The sequence below is a fragment of the Suricata suricatta genome, chromosome 8, assembly GCF_006229205.1.
Source record: "Suricata suricatta isolate VVHF042 chromosome 8, meerkat_22Aug2017_6uvM2_HiC, whole genome shotgun sequence".
Classification (NCBI taxonomy): domain Eukaryota; kingdom Metazoa; phylum Chordata; class Mammalia; order Carnivora; family Herpestidae; genus Suricata; species Suricata suricatta.
In genome coordinates this window covers 72,500,045-72,514,176 of record NC_043707.1, presented here as the reverse complement: position 1 = coordinate 72,514,176, position 14,132 = coordinate 72,500,045, and the positions used below count along the sequence as shown (strand labels likewise).

The following is a 14,132-nucleotide window of genomic DNA, read 5'->3' as shown; positions in this document are numbered from 1 at the left end:
GCAAGTTTCCCTACCTCTCTACTCTGATCACAAGCTGTGTTCCAAACTATTCTGTCATATAGCATTTATTCCTCTCTCCATCTAGCTTACAAAAAAAAACAAAAACCCACAAATTCTCCTGAAAAATCAGCCTACAATTAGAAAGGCACAACATAAATTTTTTTAATTTAAAAAATTTTGGAAAGCTGGCTCTGCCCTGTCAGTGCAAGCCCGGCAAGGGGCTCGATCTTAGAACCAAGAAACCATAACCTGAACCAAATCAAGAGTCCAATGCTTAACTGACTGAGCCACCCAGGTGCCCCACCCAAAAAATTTTCCTTCCCTTCAATCTCAACACAGCAGTAGACGTGAGGGCACAATACTTAACATTTCTAGTATAACTTTTCTGTGTTTCTTTCAAAACTGACATCATACATACATCATACAGTATTTCTTTCAAAACTGACAATACACACCATTATCTAACTCACTTCTTCTCTTATCATAACATTTATTCCACTCCACATATTCCTGAGTAAAGAGTTCAAATCCAAGTAGTTTATTTGTAAAGTACAGAACTATGAGCAAGAAGTGAGATAATTCAGGGGCAAATTCAAGAACAATCAAGCCTGTTAACTACTATGGGCAACCGATGCTCAACCTCAGGAGAAAACTCTGGGAAACAATGTAGAATTATGACCCAGGGCAGGAGAGAGCTGAGGGAGTCCTATACCAACTCTGTTTGGGGGGGCACTACAGCAGTCACTGGTTGAGGGGCAGTCCCAGGCTTCCCTGCAGAGAAATTCTCTAACACTCCTTCCAGAATCCTCAAGCAGAGATGCTGATACTGATGTTTGAATGTAGGCTTGTCCCATCTAAATAAACATTAAATCCCAAGGGATATGGACAAGGTACTGATAGCATCTGCTATACACCACCATCTTTGAATATTCTGTATCATTTGAAATTTTATAAATTAAAATGACTTGATATAAAACAGAACCGTTCTCTAGTCAACATTTGATATTTGCAACTAAATATGACCTATGCTGTTTCCTAGTGTGTCTGGGACCAAATTTTAAAAACAGCACATCAAAAAATCAAGGCAATCAAGGAAGAAAAAAGCCATTAGGTTGAACTATTTCATCTAGTCTTCTGCAGATCAAAAACTGTCAAATATCAGCAATTTCATATGGTGCAGCCTACTATGCATCAAACTTCAATTATTTCCTTTCTAGGTTCCATGACTATTGTAGCATCTACCTACTTGCAAGGTCTTTACTTTTACCTCTCAAAAGAATATATCTCCCTCAGGGCACCTGGGTGGCTCAGTTGGGTAAGCATCCAACTTCAGCTCAGGTCATAATCTCATGGTTCATGAGTTCGAGCCCCGCATCGGGTTCTGTGCTGACAACTCAGAGCCTAGAGCCTGCTTCAGATTCTGTGTGTGTGTGTGTGTGTGTGTGTGTGTGTGTGTGTGTGTCTTTCTCTCTGCCCCTTCCCATCTTGCACTCTATCTCTCAAAAATAAACATTAAAAAAAATTTTTTTAAAGAATATATCTTTATCTTCCTTGCCTCATGATTCCATTCTTTCAACTAAGAGAAACTAATTAAGGACAGACATGCTAATAGTTGGTATAAGACTAACCTAGCATCTTCACCCCTTACAAAATCAAGTCTGTGATAGGATAATTAAACCACCATCTATATACAAATATTTTTAAATGTTTTTGAAGTTTTCTTTATTTTTATAAAAACACATTCATCTTGTAAGGAAAATACATTGCTACAATAGACATCTATATTTAGTTTTAGCTACTGTCAAAGAATTGAAGAATGGAAGAAGGCAAACAGGTGATCATCTTTACCTGCAAAAGGAGATTTCAACATGAGACTCTCCTCTACCATTATTCCTTCTTGTGTCTTGTGTCCAAGCCCTTGCTTGTACTGTCGCATGAGCTCTGTGGAGTGGATGGACTCAACAGGATTCACTTCATTAGAGTGTGATGTCTGAACATTGCCTCTGTGTTCTGAAGAGTACGGCATGCCTTCAGTGTACTGTTGGGCTTTCCTTAGGTCAGGACCAGACAATACTCTTAAACTAACAGCAGGAAACTTCAGAACAGCAGGGTCTGCCTCACCAAAACTCAAGGCAGTTGATATACCAAAGTCATCATCCTCAGGAATGGGGTTGTACCATATTTCTCCTTCATCATCTGCATCATTTTCCTCATTAAAGTCTAAAGAACAATTTCTTGATAATGAAGAATTTGTAGCATTACACACTACATATGTACAATATTCTTCAGATGATTTGAGGAAAGGTTGTGATAACTGATGTTTAGGTGAGATGGATAAATGATTTATGTCTTGGCATTTCTTATTTTCTTCTTCTAAGTTAAAAGATCTCAGAGTACTCTGATACAGCCAGTTGCGTTTCTTTGACACAGTGATGCTATTAAGTGGCTTATGACCTCTGAATCCAATATTATCCTTAAGATCTTCAAGTTCTCTTCTCTTTACTGAAGACCCATAGACATTTTCAAATAAATCTGTTTCAAAGAAAAAGAAGTAAAATGTAATGCCTAGTATACCAGGGAAAATAGGCACTTGAAATCAGTTATTAAAATACTATTTTTAACAATGGAATATTACTCAGCCATCCAAAAAGAATGAAATCTTACCATTTGCAATGAAATAGATGGAGCTAGAATGCATTATGCTAAGTAAAATAAGTCAATCAGAGAAAGGCAGATACCATGATTTCACTCATATGTGGAATTTAAGAAACAAAACAGATGAACATATGGGAAGGGGATAAAAGGGAAGAGAGGGAAACAAACCACAAGAGACTCTAATGGCCAAGAACAAACTATGGGTTGATGGTAGGAGGTGGGTGGGAGACAGGCTAGATAGGCACTTGTGACAACACTGGCTGTTGTATGTAAGTGATGAATCACTGAATTCTCTCCCTGAAGTCAATATTGCACTATATGTTAACTAAAATTTAAATTAAAAAAAAAGAAAAAATACTATTTTTAAAAGATAAAAAGAAAGAAAAGTAGTATTACACATTTGGATACTAAAATGAAACAAGAAATATTTTGGCTTTTTCACCTACAAATAATTTTTATTATTTAGACCACTAGTAAAAGTGACATAAGAATTCTAAGAAAAAGAATAAACATACCCTGAGATTGCTTTTATAAAAATGATAGAGCTAACAAAGACGTACCCCATGCAAAACATACTTTATAAAAAGCTTATATAGAATGCTTTGTACACAGTATGACTCTAATGCCTATTTTGAATAATTTTTTTAAACTTTTTTATTTTATTTGAGAAAGGAGAGAGAACAAGCAGGGGAGGGGGGAAGAAAGAGAGAGAAAAAGAGAGAGAGAGAGAGAAAGAGAATCTTAAGCAGGTTCTGTGATGAGTGCAGACACGGGCTGGATCCTATGACTCTGAGATCATGACCTGAGCCCAAATCAAGAGTCAGACGCTCAACTGATCCAGCCCTGAGTCTGGTTCTGTGTTGGGTGTGGAGCCTGCCTAACATTCTCTCTTTGTCTCTGTCTCTCCCTCTGCCCTTCTCCCACTCATGTGCTCTCACACTCTCTCAAAAAAAAAAAAAAAATGAATTAAGGAATTCATAGTCCAATGAGGGTCATCAAATACTTGATATGTTTGTGTTAATGTAATGTGATAAGACTTTTAAAGAAAAATGTACACATGACATCAATTCCACATAGAGAAGAAAATTTTTTGCACGTCCAAAGAACTGCATACAGCAGGCTTCAATAACAGTCAATAAGCTAAATATATACCATAACACTAATTTACTAGGCATAGAAAGTTAAAACAAAACCACATTTCTAAAAATTCAAGATCATGTCAGTTTTCTCAATTATGGAATTATAGTCATGCTACTTTAAGTGTATATATGGTTGATTCATCTTAGTAATATAGTAAATAAAATATAAAAGCCTAGTAACAGTGTGATAAAAACACATTAAACTATGAAGAGCTTAGAAACAACCACAAAATTAGGTCCATGGATAATCAAGGCTTTCGGTAACCTTACTCTACTGGAAAAAAAAAATCCCTTATAAGTGTAAAGTTGTCTTTTTTTTTTATCCTAAATATTACCCAACCACATAGGCCAATATAAAAAAAGTTAATAATTTTTAAAAATACCTCAAACACAAACTAGGTTTCAAGTTCAACTAGTTCCAGAGGCAGGAATGGACTCGGAATCAAAAGGGAAGAAATTTCCCATGAATGTCTACTATGCCAGACATTTATTTACTCAACAAATATTTTCTGAGTACCTATTATGTGCGAGGAATGTGAGATAAAGCAGTAAGAAAGCCCTTCACTTCCACAATATTCCATAAGCCAGAATAAAATGAGGAATATGGTCAAGGTGCTGGCTGTAGTATTCAGATTTAAGTCAATCTAATCCTAAAATCCATGTTCTTAACCTGTCTCCCCTATACCCTGCTACCCACCAAAAGTAGGAAAGTAGGCGACCCTTTCTGAATGTGGTGATAATATCAATCCAGTTTACCTTATAGGGTGGCTTCTGGTAATAATTGAGATAATGTTGGAAATATCATGAAAACTATATAACTCAGAAAAGTCAAATAACTTGCCCAAGATCACTTCATTCCTAAATGGAAAAGATAGTACTCAAAATAAACTCTTACAACTCCAAAGTTTGTAGCAATATACCTCTACCTTCCAGGATTTAACATGCATACATGTAACAAATATCCAATAAACATCTTGAATTGATTTAGTTTAATTTAGCTAATGAAAACTATGAGAATTCAAGTCTTTGGTTCTGTTTCCTTTAAAATTAAAGAACTGAAATAAGAATTGAAAATCAACACATAACTCGGGAATCAATGGGTCTTCTGGGTTATTAGTGGCCACATCTTTTCGCCAAGTGTACTAAAATCCAAATCTATTTCATATTTAAGCCCAAATCCCATATTATTTAATAGCATTTCAATTGATCACAGGATATTACTTGTAGTTTTAACAATTATAAATTTGAAGCCAAAAGTATAAAATTATACAACTCACAATGGCTAGGAGTCACATATTATTTTCTCTTCTTCTCATATGTCTCTCAACAGATCCAAAATTTTATATAGTTAAATTATTTTGAGTCCTATCAAGTTTTTTTGACATACATTTTAAAGAAATAAACATGCTTCTACTTGTACTATACGCCAAGGATCTGCAATGATAAAAATAAAGCTACTAGCATCCCATATTTAAGCAAACCGACACATCCACTGATATAAGTATCTAATGAGTGTAATATTAAAAGGAATAATTATACCATGAGATACCATGCAACTATTTTTCCTGTAACTACAAACCCCAAAAAGTTGAAACCAAATAGTCTGATATTTATTGCTAAATAATCTAATATACTACTCGATACTTAAGTTAAAATTCAGAGATAAATAAGTACATTATGATGATTTCTGAAAAAGGCCAAATTCATTTATTTTTTTCATTTTTTTCCATTCATTTATTAAAAGTGAATATAAGCAATACATACAGGACACTATTTTACTTGAGCAATTATATATATAAAGAATTTTAAACATTTCATTTTTATCTCAAGTAACTAAACGGATGCATGTGAGTGTAAATTACAGAGAAAGGTAGCTGCAATCTTCCATTTACTCCCTTTTATACTAAAATTAAAGTTAAACCCTACTACTGGCATAAATTTAAATTACCTTCAGTTCCTGTTAGCTTTACCTACAGCTATGTTCACACACACACACACACACACACACACACACACACACTTTGAAATTACAAGTAAAAAAGATATCAAAATAAGTATGCAAAGTTGCAAGTCAAAAATGTCTTTATTCTCTTATAATTATACATGTTGTGTTATAATTAATGAAATGACTAATTAAAATCATTTTACTTTGAAAATCCATAGGAGAATGCAGAAGTGGCAATTAAGTTTTTCCCTCAGAAAAATATTTTACACAATAGTGAACTATTCAAGCCAATTTTGTGTCCTCAACTATTATTTCATAATAAATGACTTACTATTACGAAACATTAAATTAGCACCCCAGCTCAAAATCATCAGCAAACTGAGAAATTATGGATTTCAACCTTCATTAAAATGGTACATTATAGGGGTGCCTGGGTGGCTCAGTGGGTTAAGCGTCCGACTTTGGCTCAGGTCATGATCTCACGGTTTGTGGGTTCGAGCCCTGCATCGGGCTCTGTGCTCAGAGCCTGAAGCCTGTCTTTGGATTCTGCGACTCCTTCTGTCTTTGACCCTCCCCAGCTCATGCTGTCTCTCTCTCTCTCTCAAAAATAAAAAACATTAAAAACATTTTTTTAAAAATGGTACATTATAGAGGCGCCTAGGTGGCTCAGTTGGCTGAGAGTCTGACTTCGGCTCAGGTCATGATCTCACGGTTTGTTAGTTCGAGCCCTGCATCAGGCTCTGTGCTGACAACTCTGCCTGGAGCCTGCTTCAGAGTCTGTGTCTCCCTTTCTCTCTGCCCCTCCCCCACTCACATTCTGTCTGTCTCTCAAAAATAAATACATTTAAAAACTTTAATAAAAATAAAATAAAAATAAAATTTTATAGTATATAGACATCTTTCCATCATTTAAAAAAGCCCTACTGCCGAAACAAAGTCTGTTGCTTTTGCTTACTTCTCTTTAAAAAAATCTTAAATGAAAGAATTCATACAACACTGTACTAGAGTTTAAATAAATACAAGCAACCCTACTTAGAGTCAAACCTGAAAGCCCAGATAAAGTGACTAGAATAAATGTAAGCCTTAGATTTATACATGAGTGTTTATATATATGCCTTTTTCTTTTCCAGATACATCTAAATGGGGAGATAGGTACAATGAAAAAGAAACTCTTTTTCTTTTATATTTCCTCCCTTGTGACCAGCAATAAAACCTTTGAGAAAAAAAGCTGTGTGCTAGCTTTAGGGACAGTAGAGAAGAAAACTCTGAGGCTGTTTTCAGTCACAAAAGTAAGAGGGAAGAGCAAGACAAAAATGCACACACACACAGAAAGACAAGCAGAATAATAAGAAAGCGTCCCTAAAGGGTGTGTGCTAGCCCGATTCCCAGCGTTCTTCAAGGCAGTTCTCCTTAACTTCTGATCATTTCATTCTCTATCCAGAATCCTAAGGATGTGGGCAAGGTAGTATTCTTAGAAAGCCTGATTGCCCTTCTCTTGGTAACAGCTAACTAAGCACCAAGCATGGTACCAAATAGATTATCTTTTTTCATCCTCACAGCAACCTGAAGGCTAAGACTACCCAGTGTTGAGTAACCTGCTCAAGGTCACAAGCCTGGTAAGTGATGGATGAGTTCTGATCAGACAACTAGAGGCTCTATTCTGTTAACCAGCATACTACATGGCTTCCTCACTGGTAGATTCCATAACGTCATGTTATTGGTGCAAAAGATAAGACCAATATGAAGGTAATTGCTTAAACTTGTCACGTGTAAGTAGTAAGTATAAATGTATACATAATAAAACTGAAGCTGAAAGAGCTCAACTGCTTTGTTCTAATAGAATTTAGTCTAAGTATCAAGTATCAGAATAAAGTAGAATGCTTCTTCAAAACTTTAACAAATGAATCAAGATAGGTGATTGGTGCACTGGGAATTCTAGAATCTTACTACTCAAAGTATATATCAAACAGCCACATCTACACTGGGAGTTTGTTAAAATGCAGAATCTCAGGTCCCACCCCCCCCCCCATAAATCCACATTTGAACCAGATTTTCAGAGTTTGAAAAGCACTGCTCCATAACCGCACTTTGAGTGGCAAAGGTCTAAAAAATAACCTTAGCAACTCTCAAAAAAATAAACTCCACTTAGAAATGTAGGACTTTCAAATCAACACCCTATTTTCTGCTGAATTTGTATTTCTCAGAGTTTTCCTGCCACCAGCAACTCCAATGTTCTATGGCGCTCTTCCAAAAAAAAAAAAAAGCAACTGGACTTGCTTCCAGGGCCACAGTGGCAGAATTTCTCAGAGAAGGATTTAAAGTTAGAAGACAGTCAAACATTATATGTCTGTTGCTACTAATCGTGAATAGGGCTAATGAATAAAAGAATTTATTGAAAAAATTCATAAAGATCATGTAGATCATAAAGATAAGAAATTAGAGCTACAGGGGCGCCTGGGTGGCTCAGGTGGTTAAGCGTCCAACTTTGGCTCAAGTCATGATCTCACACTCCATGAGTTGGAGCCCCACCTGGAGCTCCGTACTGACAGCTCAGAACCTGGAGCCTGCTTCAGATTCTGTGTCTCCCTCTCTCTCTCTGCCCCTCCCTCACTCATGCTCAATCTCTCAAAAATAAACATTAAAAAAAATAGAAATTAGAGATACAAATACTTAAGGAAATAGATGAGAATCTGCATTATAAATCTCAACCTACCTTAAAGTATAATGCATGAGATCACACCAGTTAATACAATTTTAAAAGAATTGCCTAAAATTTTTAGACAAAATATTAACAAGTTATATACCCTATTTTTTTCTTTCACAAATTGTGTAGCAGCAAAAGTAGAATCAAAGTAGGAAATTATTTTTTAAGGCAATAAAAGGCTGAAATAGTTCAACCTGATGCCTTTGAATTTATTTCTCAGTACTATACGCTAATTAAATATATTTATAAAGACTTATAATGAAGTATAGTTGGCAAATAGATTAAAATTCCTTTATAATCTACGGCTTGCAGGAACTTGACAATATTTACCATGTGTAATGACCTTAGATTTCTTAAATAATCATCTCAATTAAGTACAAATTGGCCAATCTGTGAACAGTACACACCCAAAGCACCAAATCACTGGCATTATTATACTCTCTAAAGTTTTAGAGGTTCTCAGTAGAAGCCAGAAATCAAAATATAACATCATTTTGGCTTTCAAAATGAATTTAAAATAATTCTTAATCATTTAAAAATGATTGTATGTGATATCAAAAGTTTTCAAAATACCTAAGTATTAGGTAGATTACTAGGTACCTCCATCCCATTATATAGTTATTCTGTTATAAATTATGTAACTTCATCTTGAAAGAAAATATTCTTATAAATAATACTAAATAGAAAGTGTGATATAAACCTTTTGGTTTATTTAACATCTTTATACAATCTAGAGTGTACTACTTCATCTGGACTACCCAGTTAATTATTTAGAAAACTTGTTTTGGGGTGCCTGGGTGGCTCAGTCGATTAAGCGTCCAACTTCAGCTCAGGTCACAATTTTGCAGTTTGTGAGTTTGAGCCCCACATCAGGCTCTGTGCTGACAGTTCAGATCCTGGAGCCTGCTTGGGGATTCTATGTCTCCCTCTCTCTCTGCCCCTTCCCTGCTTACACTATGTCCCTCTCTCTCCCTCTCTCTCTCTCTCTCTCTCTCTCTCAAAAATACACATAAAAAACTTCTTTAATAAAAAAAATAAAAGAATCTGGAAAAGATGTTAAAAAAATAGAATCCAGGTAATATCAATCTTAACTAAACATTAAAGGTAAAGGCTTAAAATAGATATACAAGATTATTTATTTTGAAAAGAGAGAGAGGGAGCACTAGTAGGGGAGGGGCAGGAAGGGAAAGGGAGGAAAGGGAAAGAAGGGAGGGAGGGAGAGAGAAAGAGGGAGAAGGAGAAGAGAGAGAGAATTCCAAGCAGGTTCTTTGCTATCTGCAAAGAGCCCAAGGTGGGGCTCAATCCATGAACAGTGAGATCATGACCTAAGCCAAAATAGAGTCAGACACTTAACTGACTGACCTACCCAGGTGCTCCTAACATAGATATATTGACTTAAAAATGATCTTAATAGGCCACCTGGGTGGCTCTCAGGGTGAAGCTTGGGACTCTTGATTTCAGCTCAGGTGGTGCTCTCACCGTTCCTAAGGCTGAGCCCCAATTCCCATCCCCACCCATTGTGGGGTTCTGCCCTGGAAGGGAAAAGCCTGCTTAGGATTCTCTCTCTCCCTCTCTCTCTGCCCCTTCCCAGCTCGAGAGCACTCTGTCTCTCTCAAAATACATAAATGAATGTTAAAAAAAAACAAACAAACAAACTATGAGAACTCCCCCAGCTTCTCTGCAACTTTGAAGTAGTTACCTACCCTCTAAACCTTGTTGAAATTCCATTCATCTTCTCAATCCAAGCAACTTAATATAATTAATTGGATCAGCCCTCTAAAGAACTTTAGCATGTGTTTAAACTTATATAAATAGGGGTTTTGGAGTCATTGAGACCGGAGTCTGAATCCATATAATAGCCTGAATCGCTACACTAATATATACAAACCATATAATACTAGTTTGAGCCACCTTGGGTAAACTACTTGACCCCTGCTTCTTTTGTTGTTGTTGAATGACAGATGTCATGGGGGGGGTTATGTAGGGGGATTATGAGAACCACATAAAGAATCCAGAATGGTTTTATTAAGTTCAACTAACCTTCATGAAAAATAGTTTAAAAAAAAAAACAAGATTAACTCTCCAAATCTCTACTAGATATGTAAACATTACACGTTATTTTTATCTTTCCAAAAAGATGACTTGAAAGGAAATACCATCTGAGAAAGTTATTTAAACCAGAAGTTACTCAAGAATTTGCTTAGATTTCTTGTAGAATATCTAAAATACTATCACCTAGTAATTGTATCATTTTAATTTATTTTACAGTTACTTCAATTTAATGAGTTTCTCAATAAGAATCAATGAATTCATTCTTAAGCATTATTACATTACTTTAAAAATCCTTGAATGTTTGTTTACACTGTTACTGAGGGTCTTAAAGCCATCAAATGGTAATGTTTAACCTTACAACAAAAGGGTTTAAAACTGACTAAAATCTGGGGCGCCTGCGTGGCTCATTTGGTTAAGCATCCAACTTCGGTTCAGGTCATGATCTCTCTGTTTGTGGGTTCGAGCTCTGTGCTGACAGCTCAGAGCCTGGAGCCTGCTTCAGATTCTGTATCTCTCTCTCTGACCCTCCCCTGTTCATGCTGTCTCTCTTTGCCTCTCAAAAATTTAAAAAAAAAAAAAATCTGACTAAAATTTTAAGCAGATTTTTTTAATGGCTATAATTTAATGATTTTACAAAGAGTTAACTGAACCAAGATCATGGGAAGTAAAAATAATAGCAATAAAATATAAATATTACAAATACTTTACTCCTGCAAACACATATTTTTAAAATATGAACTTACCATCAAGTACACTTCCCTTTATTAAAGAAGTTTACATTCTGTTATCCTTTATTCAAAAGAAATGTAATAAATTTGGAGCACCTGGGTGGCTCAGTTGGTTAAGCATCCAACTTTGGCTCAGGTCTTGGACTCGAAGTTCGTGAGTTCGAGCCCCGCGTCGGGCTCTGTGCTGACGGCTCAGAGCCTGGAGCCTGCTTCAGGTTCTGTGTCTCCCTCTCTGCTCCTCCCTTCCTCGAGCTCTGTCTCTATCTCTGTCTCTCCCCAAAATGAATAAGCATTTAAAAAAATTTTTTAAAGAAATGGAAGAAATTTGAGGAAAAAGTTTGACAGGTATGGATTAGAGACTTATGGACTCAAAAAAAAAAAACTTTTCAAGTTTGTATATGCTTTAAATGAATCATTTGATTTGTCCTCACTGTGTGATTACAAGTTTTGTGAACTTTGTTTCTCCCCACGGCTTTGTATATATTGGTTAAACAAAGTTAATGTGTATAAACCCGTCCTGGAGGATTTGTAATTCTTACCAGAGAAAATCCCAAATACTGTGAATACTTTTTACATATCACCACTTAAATAGGTTTTAAATTAATGACATATCGGGGCGCCTGGGTGGTTCAGTCGGTTAAGCCTCCGGCTTTGGCTCAGATCAGATCTCACGTTCGTGGGTTCGAGCCCCGCGTCAGGCTCTGTGCTGACAGCTAGCTCAGAGCCTGGAGTCTGCTTCCAGTTCAGTGTCTCCTTCTCTCTCTGCCCCTCCCCCTCTCATGCTCTGTCTCTCTCTGTATCAAAAATAATGAAACATTTAAAAAAATAAATTAATGACATATCTTTATGTTCACTAAAACTCTTTGTATTTAATATTATATTTTAAAGGATCATGTTTTGGACTCCGTTTGAAAGTACTGTACTTCTTTCAGAAATGAATTTTTACTATTGACAGCATAATTAACAAATAGACTTAGTTCAGAAACGATTTTAAATGTCTGCACTTTCTTGGAAGTACTAGGCATCTTTCTCTTGATTAAAATACTGGTGCCTTTATTCTTCCACAATAAAAAGATTACTCACTTTGTTGTTGTTGTTGTTGTGTGTGAGAGGGAGAAGGAAGGAAAGGTGGAGGGGTGAAGTACGTGAAATCCTAGTGACTAGAAGGAAATTTTAGCTGATAGTTTGGTTTGGTTTTGGGTTTGGTTGTGTCCGTGTGTGTGTGTTGTGTGCACCGGCACCTGGGGCGGGGTCGGGGGGGGAGGGCGTGTAATGAGTAAAATGACAATTTATGAAGCCCGTAAAAGTCTCCCTTGAATCACATTCAAATTCACAAACTCCACCAAGTCTACGGATTTGCCTAGAGCCACAAAGAATAAAAATGAAGGCAGCACCGCCCAGCTCTACACAAAAAGCGTGTGATGAACTTAACCTTTGCTCAGTGTAGTACTTCGGAGTAGGCACGGCGGTTTAGTGGAGGAAAATCAAACCCCCCGCCCAGTTCCTCTTGCCGCTGTCTTTAAAAAAAAAAAAAAAAAAAAAAAAAAAAAGGCAAAACGAGCGAATGCATAATACTAAGCAACCTGGAGCATTCAGCTGCCACTTACGTGTCACTTACTTTGGCACCGGCACGTACCTGTCTGCAAAAACATACTTCAGTCTTGTCTCTTGAGACAGAAGCCCAGTTGGTAAACATTAAGGCTCAAGGTGTTGGTATTCGGATGGCAAAGTATCCTACCTGTTAGCCTAATTCTTTGGTCTGGAGGCACGGAGAGGACTTGGTTTTCACGCATTTTCAAAGCGCCCCGATTTGGAGGGTTCGTCTGCGCTCCCGAGATTTTGGGGGGTGTCCCACGGGAGCGACCCTTCATTCCCAGGGACAGCAGACGTCCTTTGTACATCCACTTCTGCAGCTTCTTGACTGTCACCGCAGGAGGCCTAAGGAAGGGCAGCCCCTCCTGGCCGTCTCCCTTGCCGCCGCGCACCACCGCGGACCCCGCACGATCCCCGAAGGGGCTTCCCGAGGAGCGGCCGGGGTCCTCGGAGCAGGGGCTCCGGAGGCCGGAGGGCGCCGCGGCCCGGGCGCTGCCTCTGCTCCAGCCAGCCATCCCGCCTCCACGTGGCGGGGGCTCGTCCAGGTCCCCACGCGCGCCGCACCTGATCCAGCTGTCGCTCGGCCACCTCTGGAAAGGAGGAGGCTTGGCACCCACCCAGAGGCTCTCGAGGCTTCTGCTGCAGGACAGCCGCATCCGAGGAGTCCGCGGGCGGCCTCCCCCCGACTCCCCCGGAGGAGACCGGGGCGGGGACACCTGCTGCCAAGGGCGGCCACCGCCTCCCCGATGCCAGTCTCGGGGGCAGACTCCGCGGTCCGCAGCGCCGCAGGGGGAAGGCGGCTGGCCCAGAGCCCGGGCTCCCACAAGGCAGCCGCGATCCGCCCAACCCCTGTCGCCCCGCCGCGCGCCCGAGTCAGGGGGCAGGTCGTGCATGGCCTGGATCAGCAGATAATAGGCCTCTCGCAACTGGGTCTGCAGCCTGCCTGTCTCCAGGCGGCCGCCCTCCGCCCCCGGGGAGGAGCCCGCCGCCGGGGAAGGCGGGGGCCACCGCTCCGCCTCCGCCCCCTCAGGCGCGGGCACCGACTGGATGCCGCCGGGCAGGTTCTCGTAGTAGTCGGCGTCGTCCTCCTCGGCGTCGTCCTCCTCTCCGCTGCCTTCGGAGCCCGGCGGGGCGTGCAGAGAGGCGCGAGAGCGCCCGCCACCCGAGGAGACGGCCTCCTTCCCGCCGCGCGGCCGAGGCCCGAGCGCTCCCCACTGCTGCGGGCGCCCTCCCGGGACCCGAGCCTCGGGACCGCACGCCTGAGGCGACGGCAGGGGCTGCTTCAGGCTCGGCCGGGCTCCGCCCGCGTGCTCGCA

At 39.4% G+C, this 14,132-nt stretch overlaps 1 protein-coding gene across 1 annotated transcript in view; it reads right to left on the bottom strand.

Annotated features, from left to right (window-relative positions):
- SYDE2 (synapse defective Rho GTPase homolog 2) overlaps positions 1-14,003 on the bottom strand; it is a 55,519-nt gene extending 41,516 nt beyond the window's left edge. The window contains exons 1-2 of the mRNA XM_029948072.1: positions 12,962-14,003; positions 1,849-2,532 (exon numbers count right to left, since the gene is read on the bottom strand). Coding sequence (XP_029803932.1) covers positions 1,849-2,532; positions 12,962-13,709 — 1,432 coding nt within the window. The 5' untranslated portion in view covers positions 13,710-14,003. The remainder of the gene's footprint in view (positions 1-1,848; positions 2,533-12,961) is intronic.
- Positions 14,004-14,132: the final 129 nt, after the last annotated feature.